At 61.1% G+C, this 13,792-nt stretch overlaps 1 protein-coding gene across 1 annotated transcript; it reads right to left on the bottom strand.

Moving 5' to 3' along the window:
* Nucleotides 1–8,817: 8,817 nt before the first annotated feature.
* Nucleotides 8,818–10,987, bottom strand: GOLT1A (golgi transport 1A). Its single transcript, XM_068159440.1, is given in 6 exon segments — nucleotides 8,818–9,137; nucleotides 9,293–9,356; nucleotides 9,525–9,604; nucleotides 9,606–9,704; nucleotides 9,823–9,914; nucleotides 10,916–10,987. Coding segments are annotated over 6 exon segments (399 nt in total). The 5' UTR covers nucleotides 10,941–10,987; the 3' UTR covers nucleotides 8,818–9,098.
* Between the last annotated feature and the right edge of the window lie 2,805 nt (nucleotides 10,988–13,792).

Raw genomic sequence — 13,792 nt, 5'->3', positions numbered from 1 at the left:
CTAGGGCAGCTCCTTCAGCAGCAGCTGCCTTGTGTCCCGAAGGGGAGGATGCTTTTATAGCCTGGGTCCCTGCATCCTCCTGGGTTTCTCCTCCCCGTGGGCTGGGGGAGGGCTGGGGAGTCCCATGGGCAGGTGGTTGGATGCTGAGCAGCTCAGACCCTGCAGAGGGTGGCACAGCCAGGAGGGGCCCACGCCTGGAGGGCACAGCTGGCAAGCTTGGCTGCTGAGGGGAGCTGCAAGGAGGTGAGAGCCACAAAGCCTCTCTCCCCCTGGCTACCAGCACTGCTGTGTGCCAGTGCCAGGCCACTGCCACCCTCCTGTGTGCCCAGTGCCTGCTGGTGCCAGCCAGGAGAGCTGGGGGGAGATGCTCAGGTCCAGGTGGAAAGCTGGCCAAGGAGATGCCCCTGAGCTCCATGCCACAGGGAAATGAGGGAAGGCTCAGCCAGAGCCCCTCCAAGCACACAGACACTGCCTGCAAACCCACCAGACCCCACTGCTGCTGCTCTGAGTGGGGGGGAAGGGGCAAAACCCCCCACCCCAGCTCTGTTAAACCAGTGAGGGGGCAGAGCCTGGGCCAGAGGACAGCCAAACTCATTGCAGTTGTTGCATCCCCAGGGTATGAGCACCCACAGCCTGGCTGGGGGGCAACTGGTTTGTTCTGGGTGCAGAGGAGCCCAGCATGGCTCTGGGTGCCCAGGCTGCTGTGCCCTGCCCTGCTCTGGCTTTTGGGAGGAGATGCTGCCCAAGGAACCCCAGGGGCAGCCTGCAGAGGGCTGCTTTGGGCAGGATGCATCACTGGTGCCCAGCTCAGCTGTGCCCAGCTCAGCTGTGCCTCCTCAGCTGGTGGTGGGGGGTGCTGGATCAGGCCCCATGACTTCAAGCCCAGGGCTTGAGCTGAAGGAACCTTGGTAGGAAATGAAGGCAGAAAGCAATGAAAATGTTCTTGGATGAAACCTGAGGACACAACTGCCCCTGACCTGAAACCCCCAGCTCCAACCCCCCCAGCTCCTGCCATGGATGGCAGTCATGCAGGGCACTGCTGCCACCCTCGTCCAGGGCACACTGCTGCTGGGGAGGGGGCACGGCAGGCACTCCAGGAGCTACAAGCAGCTTCCTCCCCCGTCCCCACCCCCCAAACCGGGGCTCTAAAACCTTCTTTCCCAGGGGGATTTGGGCTGCAGTGCTTGGAGCCAGGGGAAGGTGACCTCAGCGGGCACCGAGGCTGTGCCCCGCGGGTCGCAGCCCTGCTCCCCCCCGCTCCTGACGTCTTTTCCCACGCCGAGCCGCGGTGCTGCGTCACTGCGGGGAGCCTCTTGCCCTTGGGCAGGTTGCAGCGAGGTGCAGAGGGCAGGAGGCAGCAGCTCAGCTCGGGAGCCACAGCAGCGTGAGAGAGAGAGAGCCTGGCAGGGAGCCACTGGGCATCCCTCCCTTTGCCGGGCATCCGTCCCTTTACCGGGCATCCCTCCCTTTGCCGGGCCTCCCTCCCTTTGCCAGGCATCCCTCCCTTTGCCGGGCATCCCTCCCTTTGCCGGGCATCAGTCCCTTTGCTGGGCATCCCTCCCTTTGCCAGGCATCCCTCCCTTTGCCAGGCATCCCTCCCTTTGCCGGGCGCCCCGCGGGCTCTGCCTGCTTTGCCAAGCCCCCAGAGGAGAGGCTGGGGCTGCACCGTGCCCTCAGAGGGAAGGGCCCACGTCAGCCGGGGGAAGGGCTTCCAGGGTGCTGGGCCGTGGGGCTCTGGCCTTTGCAGCTGCCCCCTGAGCCAGGGCCAGGGCCAGGCACGGCTGCAGGAGCCCCGAGGAGCCTTTGGGCACTGCTGTTCCCTGGCAGGTGCAGATGAGCTCCTGCCCAGCTGGAGCAGGATGTGGCTGGGAGCAGTGGATGGAGGGGGCCAGGGGAGAGGCAGCAGCACCCTGCTCCAGCCCCGGGGGCAGGCAGCCCCTTCCATGCCCGGGGGATGGCACCACACCTCCAGAGGTCCCTTCCAGCAGCTGCCCCTCTGTGCTCAGCACCACCCTGATTTTATCCCCAGCCTTTCAGGAGGCCCCAGAGCCACAGGCCAGATGCTTCACCCTTCCCACACAGCCTCCTAGCACCAGGCAGCTCCACCCAAAGCATCACCTCACCTGATTTTGGGGGTGACTGAAGGTGCCAGGCCCCCAGCCACAGCTGCCTCCTCCCCTCTCCACTGCCCTGCTGTGGAGAAACCACTGCAGAGCCCTGGGCTTCCCTAGCCTGTGAGCAGCAGCTCATCTGGGAGCAGCAGGGCAATGCTCCAGGAGTTATTTCCCTGCCTGCTTTCCAGGAGTCAAATGACTGAGCTGAGGGGAGCTGGAGGGAAAGGCTTTCCAGAGAGGAGCAAGATGGATGTGTTCCTCCAGAGCTTAAAATAAAACCCCACTCACTGAGTGCTTCCCTCTCAGCATGGAAGCAGCAGGAGGCTTTCCTGAGCAGCCTGAGTCCTTCAGGGATCTTTCCCTTCCTTTGTTTTTGGCCAAAGCTGGGCACAGTTTTGGCCTTCCCACCCTCCTCTAACCCAGGACTTTGCTCCTAGTGAAGCACAGAAGGCTCCTGAGGATCCCTCCTTGGGATGGGCAAGAACCTGGAGCACAGAAGTGGCCTTTGGGGAGGATTTAGAGGAGGTTCTGGATGGCAGCAGCAGCAGCAGGGGGGGTTGGTGGCTGATGGCAGCAGAGGCTTAAAGCCCAAATATTGAAATCACAACTCCCTGAACCAGAGGGGAGAAACAACTCCCCAGCAGGAAGCTTCCCAACCACAGGATCCCTGCTGCCTGCTCCACCCCTGCTGCCTGCTAAACCCCTGCTGCCTGCTGCATCCCTGCTGCCTGCTCCACCCCTGCTGCCTGCTGCATCCCTGCTCCACCTCTGCTGCCTGCTGCATCCCTGCTGCCTGCTCCACCCCTGCTGCCTGCTAAACCCCTGCTGCCTGCTGCATCCCTGCTGCCTGCTCCACCCCTGCTGCCTGCTGCATCCCTGCTGCCTGCTCCATCCCTGCTGCCTGCTCCATCCCTGCTCCACCTCTGCTGCCTGCTCCACCCCTGCTGCCTGCTCCATCCCTGCTGCCTGCTCCACCCCTGCTCCATCCCTGCTGCCTGCTCCACCTCTGCTGCCTGCTAAACCTCTGCTGCATCCCTGCTGCCTCCTGCATCCCTGCTGCCTGCTCCACCCCTGCTGCCTGCTCCATCCCTGCTCCACCCCTGCTGCCTGCTCCACCTCTGCTGCCTGCTAAACCTCTGCTGCATCCCTGCTGCCTGCTGCATCCCTGCTGCCTGCTCCATCCCTGCTGCCTGCTGCATCCCTGCTCCATCCCTGCTGCCTGCTCCACCCCTGCTGCATCCCTGCTGCCTGCTCCATCCCTGCTGCCTGCTCCACCCCTGCTGCCTGCTAAACCTCTGCTGCCTGCTGCATCCCTGCTTCCTGCTCCACCTCTGCTGCCTGCTAAACCTCTGCTGCATCCCTGCTGCCTGCTGCATCCCTGCTCCATCCCTGCTGCCTGCTCCACCCCTGCTCCATCCCTGCTGCCTGCTCCATCCCTGCTGCCTGCTGCATCCCTGCTGCCTGCTCCACCTCTGCTGCCTGCTAAACCTCTGCTGCCTGCTCCACCTCTGCTGCCTGCTAAACCTCTGCTGCCTGCTCCACCTCTGCTGCCTGCTCCACCTCTGCTGCCTGCTGCACCCCTGCTCCCTGCTAAACCTCTGCTGCCTGCTCCACCCCTGCTGCCTGCTCCATCCCTGCTGCCTGCTCCACCTCTGCTGCCTGCTCCACCCCTGCTGCCTGCTGCATCCCTGCTGCCTGCTGCATCCCTGCTCCACCTCTGCTGCCTGCTGCATCCCTGCTGCCTGCTGCATCCCTGCTCCACCTCTGCTGCCTGCTGCATCCCTGCTGCCTGCTCCACCCCTGCTGCCTGCTAAACCCCTGCTGCCTGCTGCATCCCTACTGCCTGCTCCACCTCTGCTGCCTGCTAAATCTCTGCTGCATCCCTGCTGCCTGCTGCATCCCTGCTGCCTGCTGCATCCCTGCTCCACCTCTGCTGCCTGCTGCATCCCTGCTGCCTGCTCCACCCCTGCTGCCTGCTCCATCCCTGTTCCACCCCTGCTGCCTGCTCCACCCCTGCTGCCTGCTGCATCCCTGCTCCACCTCTGCTGCCTGCTCCACCCCTGCTGCCTGCTCCATCCCTGCTCCACCTCTGCTGCCTGCTCCACCCCTGCTGCCTGCTCCACCCCTGCATCACCTTGGGAAGGATCCCTCACTGCCCCCCCGGGGCTGATGCTCCCTCCTGGCTCGATTTTGCCAGCAGGCTGAAGGGACAGCCCCTGGGGCACCCCCCCTGCTCCTCCACAGGGGTGGGGATGTTGGACAGTCCTGCACACCATGCTGTGGAGGTCTTGGGCTGCTGGTTGGACTCAAGGAGCTTGGAGGTCTTCTGCAACCAAAACAACTCTGTGATGCCTCCAGGACCATTCCTCTTCCTTAAGGTGAAGCCCTAAGGATGAAGCTTGGCCAGGAAAAGTTGGAAAAGAGCAAAAATATCTCCCCTCAACCTTCTCCAGCCCTAACCACCCCCCAACCACTCCTCTCCAGCCCTAAGCACCCCCCAACCACTCCTCACCTGACCTAACCACCCCCCAACCACTCTTCTCCAGCCCTAACCACCCCCCAACCACTCCTCTCCAGCCCTAACCACCCCCCAACCACTCTTCTCCAGCCCTAACCACCCCCCAACCACTCCTCTCCAGCCCTAACCACCCCCCAACCACTCTTCTCCAGCCCTAACCACCCCCCAACCACTCTTCTCCAGCCCTAACCACCCCCCAACCACTCCTCTCCAGCCCTAACCACCCCTCAACCATTCCTCTCCAGCCCTAACCACCCCTCAACCACTCCTCTCCAGCCCTAACCACCCCTCAACCACTCCTCTCCAGCCCTAACCACCCCCCAACCACTCCTCTCCAGCCCTAACCACCCCTCAACCATTCCTCTCCAGCCCTAACCACCCCTCAACCACTCCTCTCCAGCCCTAACCACCCCTCAACCACTCCTCTCCAGCCCTAACCACCCCTCAACCACTCCTCTCCAGCCCTAACCACCCCTCAACCACTCCTCTCCAGCCCTAACCACCCCCCAACCATTCCTCTCCAGACCTAACTACCCCCCCAACCACTCCTCACCAGTTCTGTTCTCCAGACCCTTCCCCAGCTGCAGGGGGATGGGGGTGGGGGAGGGCTGTCCTGATTTATCCCTGCTGGGAAGTTGCTGCTCTGTGACTCAGCCCTGGCTGCTGGGTCTGAGGTGCCCAAATGAGTGACCTCAGCTCAGCTGAGCAGTCAGAGCAGTTCCCAGCGCTGGTTTCAGCTGCTGCAGGCCTGGGCTCTGGTGACTGCTGAATGCCAGGCAGCTCAGCCACCAGCTCCATCAGCCTGCTCTCCACTCAGGAGGGAACAGGTTTAACTCAGGCTCATTAATTAATTCCTGCAAGCTAAGAAGGGGCTCTGCACAGGGACCAGCTTTGATGTGATTGCCTTGGGTTAATTAAACTCCTGCTAGCACCCAGCCTCCCAAGTGCTCACAGAAACCTGGCTCACATCCACCCAGCTCCTGCCTCTGATCCTCCAGCCCCACTGAGCTATCCAACCAGTTCCCCAGCAGTGCTCCTGGGGAGAGGAGGCTCTGCAGCCCCAGCAGAGCAGCTCCTTCACATCATCTGATGTTAAAAGCTGGGAGAGCTCCACATTGTCCTCAGGGTCCTGCCTGCCACGAAGGTCTCCCTGTGGGAAGCCAACCCTTGATGCTGTGATGGTTCTCCAGCAGCTGTTAGAAGCATCTGGGCCTGAAGGGCTCTTGAGGCCAAGCCAGCTGCAGAGAGGCCACAGAGAGGACGTGGTGGGTGATGAAGGTGGCAGCAGCAGCTGGCTGAAACAGTTCCTTTCTGTCCCTGCAGAGGCAGGCTGGAAAGCAGCAGCTGCCCTTGGCCCTGCCAGGAGGTGTGCTGGAGCTGTGGGGCAGATGAAAAGGTCCTCTGGTGGGGCTGGAACCTTCTCTGGGCTGGAGGCCTCCAGCAGCCTCTCCTGCAGTGATGCAGATGTCCAGGTCATGAGCAGGCAGAAAGCTGTGTCCCCCTGCCCCCCCTCCAGCATCCATGCCAGCACCTTGAGGCTGCTGCAGATGTTCCCTGGCTCAGCCCCCAACAGAGCTGTCCCAGTGCCCCCCACCAGCTACCATCAGCTTCACCCTTGCAAGCCCAGCCTGCAGACCCAGCTCTGCTCCATCCCAGCAGGCAGACTCAGCTCTGCTCCATCCCAGCCTGCAGACCCAGCTCTGCTCCATCCCAGCAGGCAGACTCAGCTCTGCTCCATCCCAGCCTGCAGACCCAGCTCTGCTCCATCCCAGCAGGCAGACTCAGCTCTGCTCCATCCCAGCCTGCAGACCCAGCTCTGCTCCATCCCAGCAGGCAGACTCAGCTCTGCTCCATCCCAGCCTGCAGACCCAGCTCTGCTCCATCCCAGCAGGCAGACCCAGCTCTGCTCCATCCCAGCAGGCAGACTCAGCTCTGCTCCATCCCAGCCTGCAGACTCAGCTCTGCTCCATCCCAGCCTGCAGACCCAGCTCTGCTCCATCCCAGCAGGCAGACTCAGCTCTGCTCCATCCCAGCAGGCAGACTCAGCTCTGCTCCATCCCAGCAGGCAGACCCAGCTCTGCTCCATCCCAGCAGGCAGACTCAGCTCTGCTCCATCCCAGCAGGCAGACCCAGCTCTGCTCCATCCCAGCAGGCAGACCCAGCTCTGCTCCATCCCAGCAGGCAGACCCAGCTCTGCTCCATCCCAGCAGGCAGACTCAGCTCTGCTCCATCCCAGCCTGCAGACCCAGCTCTGCTCCATCCCAGCAGGCAGACTCAGCTCTGCTCCATCCCAGCCTGCAGACTCAGCTCTGCTCCATCCCAGCCTGCAGACCCAGCTCTGCTCCATCCCAGCAGGCAGACCCAGCTCTGCTCCATCCCAGCCTGCAGACCCAGCTCTGCTCCATCCCATCCTCCAGACTCAGCTCTGCTCCATCCCAGCAGGCAGACCCAGCTCTGCTCCATCCCAGCCTGCAGACCCAGCTCTGCTCCATCCCAGCCTGCAGACCCAGCTCTGCTCCATCCCAGCCTGCAGACTCAGCTCTGCTCCATCCCAGCCTGCAGACCCAGCTCTGCTCCATCCCAGCCTGCAGACCCAGCTCTGCTCCATCCCAGCCTGCAGACCCAGCTCTGCTCCATCCCAGCCTGCAGACCCAGCTCTGCTCCATCCCAGCCTGCAGACCCAGCTCTGCTCCATCCCAGCCTGCAGACTCAGCTCTGCTTCATCCCAGCAGGCAGACTCAGCTCTGCTCCATCCCAGCAGGCAGACCCAGCTCTGCTCCATCCCAGCCTGCAGACCCAGCTCTGCTCCATCCCAGCCTGCAGACCCAGCTCTGCTCCATCCCAGCCTGCAGACCCAGCTCTGCTCCATCCCAGCCTGCAGACCCAGCTCTGCTCCATCCCAGCAGGCAGACCCAGCTCTGCTCCATCCCATCCTCCAGACTCAGCTCTGCTCCATCCCAGCAGGCAGACCCAGCTCTGCTCCATCCCAGCCTGCAGACTCAGCTCTGCTCCATCCCAGCCTGCAGACCCAGCTCTGCTCCATCCCAGCAGGCAGACTCAGCTCTGCTCCATCCCAGCAGGCAGACTCAGCTCTGCTCCATCCCAGCCTGCAGACCCAGCTCTGCTCCATCCCAGCAGGCAGACCCAGCTTTGCTCCATCCCAGCAGGCAGACCCAGCTCTGCTCCGTCCCATCCTCCAGACTCAGCTCTGCTCCATCCCAGCAGGCAGCAGGTCCATGGGAAATACCAACTCCTGCCCCATGAAGCTCAGTGATGCCAACACTGTAACCCTCTGCAGCTGCTCCAGGCTCCCCCCCCCCCCCGCTCCCACCCATTATCTCTCAATTAATCAATAACCCCAGGTGCCAACTGCTTGGTGCTGGTGGCCACACTCCAAGGGGTTAATTCACCCTGCTCCCATCAGGCCGTGTACTGTTGATGTGCTTTAATGGCTGTTTTCCTGACCTCCCCTGCCCTCTCCCTGGCTCCTGGGGCTCTGCTCTCCGCAGCCACATCCCTGTGGGACCCATGGGAAGGCAGTGCCAGGGCTGCCCGAGCTGCCTGGGGCTCCTGGCCAGGACAGCAGGAGGCTATGGCTACTGGAAAGTCCTTGTGCCACCTCCAGCCCTGGCCATGGGAAGGTCCTTGTGCCACCTCCAGCCCTGGCCATAGGAAGGTCCTTGTGCCAGCCCTGGCCATGGGAAGGTCCTTGTGCCAGCCCTGGCCATGGGAAGGTCCTTGTGCCAGCCCTGGCCATAGGAAGGTCCTTGTGCCAGCCCTGGCCATAGGAAGGTCCTTGTGCCAGCCCTGGCCATGGGAAGGTCCTTGTGCCACCTCCAGCCCTGGCCATGGGAGGGTCCTTGTGCCAGCCCTGGCCATGGGAAGGTCCTTGTGCCAGCCCTGGCCATGGGAAGGTCCTTGTGTCACCTCCAGCCCTGGCCACTGGAGGGTCCTTGTGCCAGCCCTGGCCATGGGAAGGTCCTTGTGCCACCTCCAGCCCTGGCCACCTCCAGTCCTCATGCTAGCTCTACCTCTGGGCATGGGAAGGTCCCTGTGCCACCCACAGCTGTGGCCATGGGGAGGTCCTTGTGCCACCTCCAGCCCTGGCCATGATGCCATGGTGAGACTGAGAGGTGGCAGAGCTGGAGCAGGCCCTGAGGCAGAGGAAAGGAGCAGAGCCTGAGGTCAGACTCAGACACAGTTTTTAATTCAGTCTCTCAACAGAAGAACAAAACAACTCCAAGAGTTCCAGCAACCCCTCTGGAGCAGCCAGTGGCCCCCAGAGCCTCGCTGAGGAGCTGCTGGTGGGGGAGCTCCAGGGGTCAGCAAGGCCTCAGCCCCACGGTGCAGGCGGCAAGGGCCAGCACCAAGGGTCCCAGGGCCGAGAGAGGTCACTGCAGGAGAGCCAGCCCCAGGGCTCTCTGGTGCCATCCCATCTCCTGTGGACTGTGGTCCACCTGGCAAGGTCACACCATGGAGCTGCTGTCCCCCACCTTCTGCAAGAGCTGCAAGAGGGACAGATGCTGAGCAGCAGGAACATCCTGCAGAGCATCCTCAGGGGGCTGCAGGGGGACCACGGTGACCTTCCTTGTCTGGTCCCAGCCCTGGCACTCAGGATTGATTCACCCAAACCCCGAGGGTCCTCTCAGCCCCTGCTCACCTTGCTCAGCAGGGGGATGTTCACCATGGAGCCCAGGAACCCAAAAGCCACTGGGAAAAAACTCCTGTGCCAGAAGAAAAGTCTCTGTTCAGCTCCAGGATGGGAGCAGGGGGGTGGGGGTCTGCCAGGGGCTGCAGGGCACGAGGGTCACCCAGCTCCTGCCCCCCAGCTCCTGGCCTCCAGCCCAGGGCCCCCACACCGAGCTGGGGTGGGCAGGTGGGGTGGGATGGACCTGAAGAGGTTGATGAAGCCATAAGCCTCCAGCAGCATGCCCAGGAGGGGCCACCTCAGGAGGACAATGATGACCCCCCCCCAAGAAGAAGCTGCTGCCCTTCATCTTTGACCGCTGGAAGAAGAAGCTGAAGGTCCTCCTGAGGCCGATGATGAAGACCAAGCCGGAGAGGAAGAGGATCTGGGGGGACGAAGGGGAGTGGGTCAGGGAAGAGCTGCCCAGAGCCTTTGCTCCAGCCTGGCCAGCAGCAGCTGCTGCAGGCAGCCCCAGCAGGCAGCCCCAGCCCCACCACACTCACGTTCCCAAGGGCCAGCAGCACCGAGTCGAAGTAGAGGAGGATCCCAAACAGGATGAAGAAGAGGCCAAAGCCAACCAGTCCCACGCCGATCCCTGCAAGGCTGAGATGAGGCCCTGGGCACACAGCTCAGGTCCCACCTCGGGCTGTGGTTGCTCTCCTCAGCACCTCCCTGGCCTCTTTCCTTCCCAGGAATGTGCTTTGGATTTGTTTCATAGAATCAAGAAGGGTGGAAAAGACCTCAGAGCTCATCAAGTCCAAGCTGTCACCCAACCCCTCCTGACAGCTAACCCATGGCTCCCAGTGCCACATCCAATCCCCTCCTGAACACCTCCAGGGATGGGGACTCCACCACCTCCCTGGGCAGCACATCCCAATGGCTAACAACTCCCTCTGGGAAGAGCTTTCTCCTCACCTCCAGCCTAAACCTCCCCTGGCACAGCTTGAGACTGTGTCCTCTTGTTCTGGTGCTGGGTGCCTGGGAGAAGAGCCCAACCCCCAGCTGGCTACAACCTCCCTTCAGGGAGTTGCAAAGAGCAAGAAGGTCTCCCCTGAGCCTCCTCTTCTCCAGGCTAAGCAACCCCAGCTCCCTCAGCCTCTCCTCCCAGGGCTGTGCTCGAGGCCTCTCCCCAGCCTCGTTGCCCTTCCAAAGCTTAGGAGCAGCCTCTCTACCTTCCCGAGCCCTGGGGAGGTTGTTGGTACCCTGGAAACCCCTCTGGGCTTCCAGATGAAGAATAAACCACCACCACAAACACAAACACACAGGAAGGTCCTCTCCAGCAGTGGCCCAAAGGCTGCTGGTGCAGGAGGCTGGGGGGAGAGGCTGGTGGTGTCCTGCCCCTGAGCCTGGCACCTCCCCAGCTGCCCTTCCCCCACGCAGCCCTGGGGCAGAGGGCAGGACCCCAGCGCTGGTCCCCACATCCTGCCTGGGCTCCCACCACGTCCCCCCGCCCCAGGAGGGGGTTTGCCATTGCACCCTCACCCAGCTCGGAGCACCAAAGCCTCCAGCCCTGACTCAGCGCTGGGAAGCATCCCTGGTGCCTCGGGGACGGGCAGCGCCCCCTGCACGGTGCCCTCCCCCCCCGCCCCAGCTTACTCTGGAAGTCGCTCAGAGCTACCATCCTGCCGGCGTGGGGCTGGGCAGGGCCTGCCCAGGGTGACCCTTGGAAGGCCCTTTAGCCCCTGCACCATCCTGCAAATCATTAACAGCTGCCAACGCCTGCCCCGGGCTGGCAGCACCTCCCTGCCTGCAGGCTGGCACAGAGTCTGAGAGGCAGAGGAGGTTGTCTCCCCTGGAGGCTTCCAGACCCTGCTGTGGCTGCTCCTGCCTTAGCAGGGGGCTGGACTGGGGGGTCTCCAGAGGTCCCTTCCACCCCCCATCCTGCTGGGAGTCTGGGGTAGAGAGGGGCTGGTGGCCCCTGCCTGGTCCTGCCCTCCCTGCCTGCCCACCCCCAAAGCAGAGAGCTGTGCCTGGCTGTGCTGGCATTTGGGGTGTCAGAGTGGGACCCTGGGCACCACAAACCTTCATCCACCTTCAAGGCCAGGCTGGATGAGGCCTTGAGCAGCCTGGGCTGGTGGGAGGGGTCCCTGCCCATGGCAGAGGGGTTGGAGCTGGCTGAGCTTTAAGGTCCCTTCCAACCCAAACCATTCACCCAGGGCAGGGCACACAGGGACACAGCCAGGGGGGGTTGGAAAGCCTCCTGAGGAGACTCCACAGCCTCTCTGGGCAGCCTGCTCCAGGCTCCAGCAGCCTCACACCAAAGAAGTTTCTCCTCAGAGTGAGGTGGAACCTCCTGGGCACCAGCTTGCACTCATCCTTCCTCACCGGGCACCACCAAACAGAGCCTGGCCCCTTCCTGCTGACAGCCACCCCCCAGATCCTTCCAGGCATGGACCAGATCCCCTCTCAGCCTTCCAGACATGGACCAGATCCCCTCTCAGCCTCACAGCCAGGGACCAGATCCCCTCTCAGCCTTCCAGACATGGACCAGATCCCCTCTCATCTTTGTAGCCATAGAGCAGATTCCCTCTCAGTTTCTTCCAGACATGGAGCAGATCCCCTCTCAGCCTCACAGACAGGGACCAGATCCCCTCTCAGCCTTCCAGCAGATCCCCTCTCAGCCTCACAGCCATGAAGCAGATCCCCTCTCATCCTTCCAGCAGATCCCTTCTCATCCTTACAGCCATGGACCAGATCCCCTCTCAGCCTCACAGACATGGACCAGATCCCCTCTCAGCCTTCCAGACATGGAGCAGATCCCCTCTCAGCCTTCCAGACATGGACCAGATCCCCTCTCAGCCTCACAGCCATGAAGCAGATCCCTTCTCATCTTTACAGCCATGGAGCAGATCCCCTCTCAGCCTTCCCTTCTCCAGCCTGAAGGAGGAGCAGATGCCCCCAGCCCCCCGAGTGAGACCTTTCCCCGCTGGAGCCCTTTTGCCCTCCCTCCCTCCAGTCCAAGACAGCAGTGGCTGGAGGCAGCTGTGGACAGAGGACGCCGACACTTCCTTGCTGCTTAAATACTTTTATTCCTCTAACACTAGCAAAAAAACAAACCCCACCCCCCCCAACCCCCAACCCCCCTCCCAGAAGAGCACTGCCCCCCAGCCCCCCCCTCCCCAGTGCATAAATAGATCTCCCCAGGACTGCAAACCCTTCCTCTCCTTTGAGTCCCTGCTAGGTGAAGTGGTATGAAAGGAAATAACAGCCGAGAGCAAATCACCAAGGGAGGGTGGGGGGATGGGGGTTGGCTTCTTATCTTCTTAACCCCTTCCCTCCCCGCTCCCCCCCTCCAAACCACCCCCAAAATCAGGACCCAGCAGGTCTGGGGCAGTTCTGGGGCGCTGGGGCTGCGCTCACCCCCTGGGGGAAGGCTCAGAGCTGGGGAGGATGTGGAGCACAGGGATGCTGCTCCTGGTGCCCTCCAGTCCCTCCTCAGGGAGAGGAGGAATCCCAGCCCGTGGCTGGCCGTGGGACCCCCCCTCGGCTCCTGGGGTCACAGCCCCGCAGCACAGCCCCCAGGGGTGACCCCCACCCCCCTCCCCAGCCGGTGTAAGTGGGGGTCTGGCCCCAGTTGCAGCAGCTGGGGAGCTCCACTTCGGGGCCTGGCAGGCCGAGGGAGAAGGGAAAATAAATGCATCAAATCTCTTCAAAACTTTAGAGTCTCTCCATAGTTTATTTTAAATAAACTTTTGCTTTTCATAAAAGCAGAAAAAAATAGAGATTTTTAAATAGACTTTTGCTTCTTTTCCCCCCCCTCTTTTTACTTTTTTTTTCTCCTCTTTTTTCCCCCTTGACTTTTTTTTTTCTCCTCCTCTTCCTTCTTTTTCTCCTCTTTTTTCCTCTCTTTTTCTCTCCTTCCCCCCTTTTATTTTTTCTTTCCCCCCTTCTTCTTTTTTCTCCTCTTTCCTCCCCCTCTTGCCCCCCTTTATTTTTTCCTCTCTTTTTCCCCTTTATTTTTCCTTTTTGGATCCTTTCCCCCCCCCCTTTCTTTTTCCTCTCTTTTTTCTCTCTTTTCTCCCCCTTTATTTTTTCCTTTTTTTCTCTTTTTCCCCCTTTATTCTCCCTTTTTTTCTCTTTTTTCCCCCTTTATTTATTTTTTTTTATCTCTTTCCCCCCTTTATTTTTCCTTTTATTTATTTCTTTTTCCTTCTTTATTTTTTCCCCTCTAGTTTTCCTTTTTTCCTCTCTTTTTCCCCTTAATTTTGCTCTCTTTTTTCCCATTTTTCTCTCTTTTTTCCCCTTTATTTTCCTCTTTCCCCCCTTTTTTTCCTCTCTTCCCCCCTTTTTTCTCCTCTTTTTCCCCCTTTTTTCCCCTCTCTTCCCCCCCCTTATTTTCCTTTTTTCCTCTCTTTCCCCCCCTTTATTTTCCATTTTTCCTCTCTTTTCCCCCCCTTTATTTTCCTTTTTTTCCCCCTCCTTTAATTTCCTTTTTTCCCTCTCTTCCCCCCCCTTTAATTTCCTTTTTTCCTC

Source organism: Melanerpes formicivorus, unplaced genomic scaffold, assembly GCF_026170545.1.
Source record: "Melanerpes formicivorus ecotype bairdi unplaced genomic scaffold, bMelFor1.0.p_v2 SCAF_46, whole genome shotgun sequence".
Classification (NCBI taxonomy): Eukaryota; Metazoa; Chordata; class Aves; order Piciformes; family Picidae; genus Melanerpes; species Melanerpes formicivorus.
The sequence above is the reverse complement of the archived record's forward strand: the minus strand, read 5'-3'. Positions and strand labels throughout refer to the sequence as shown.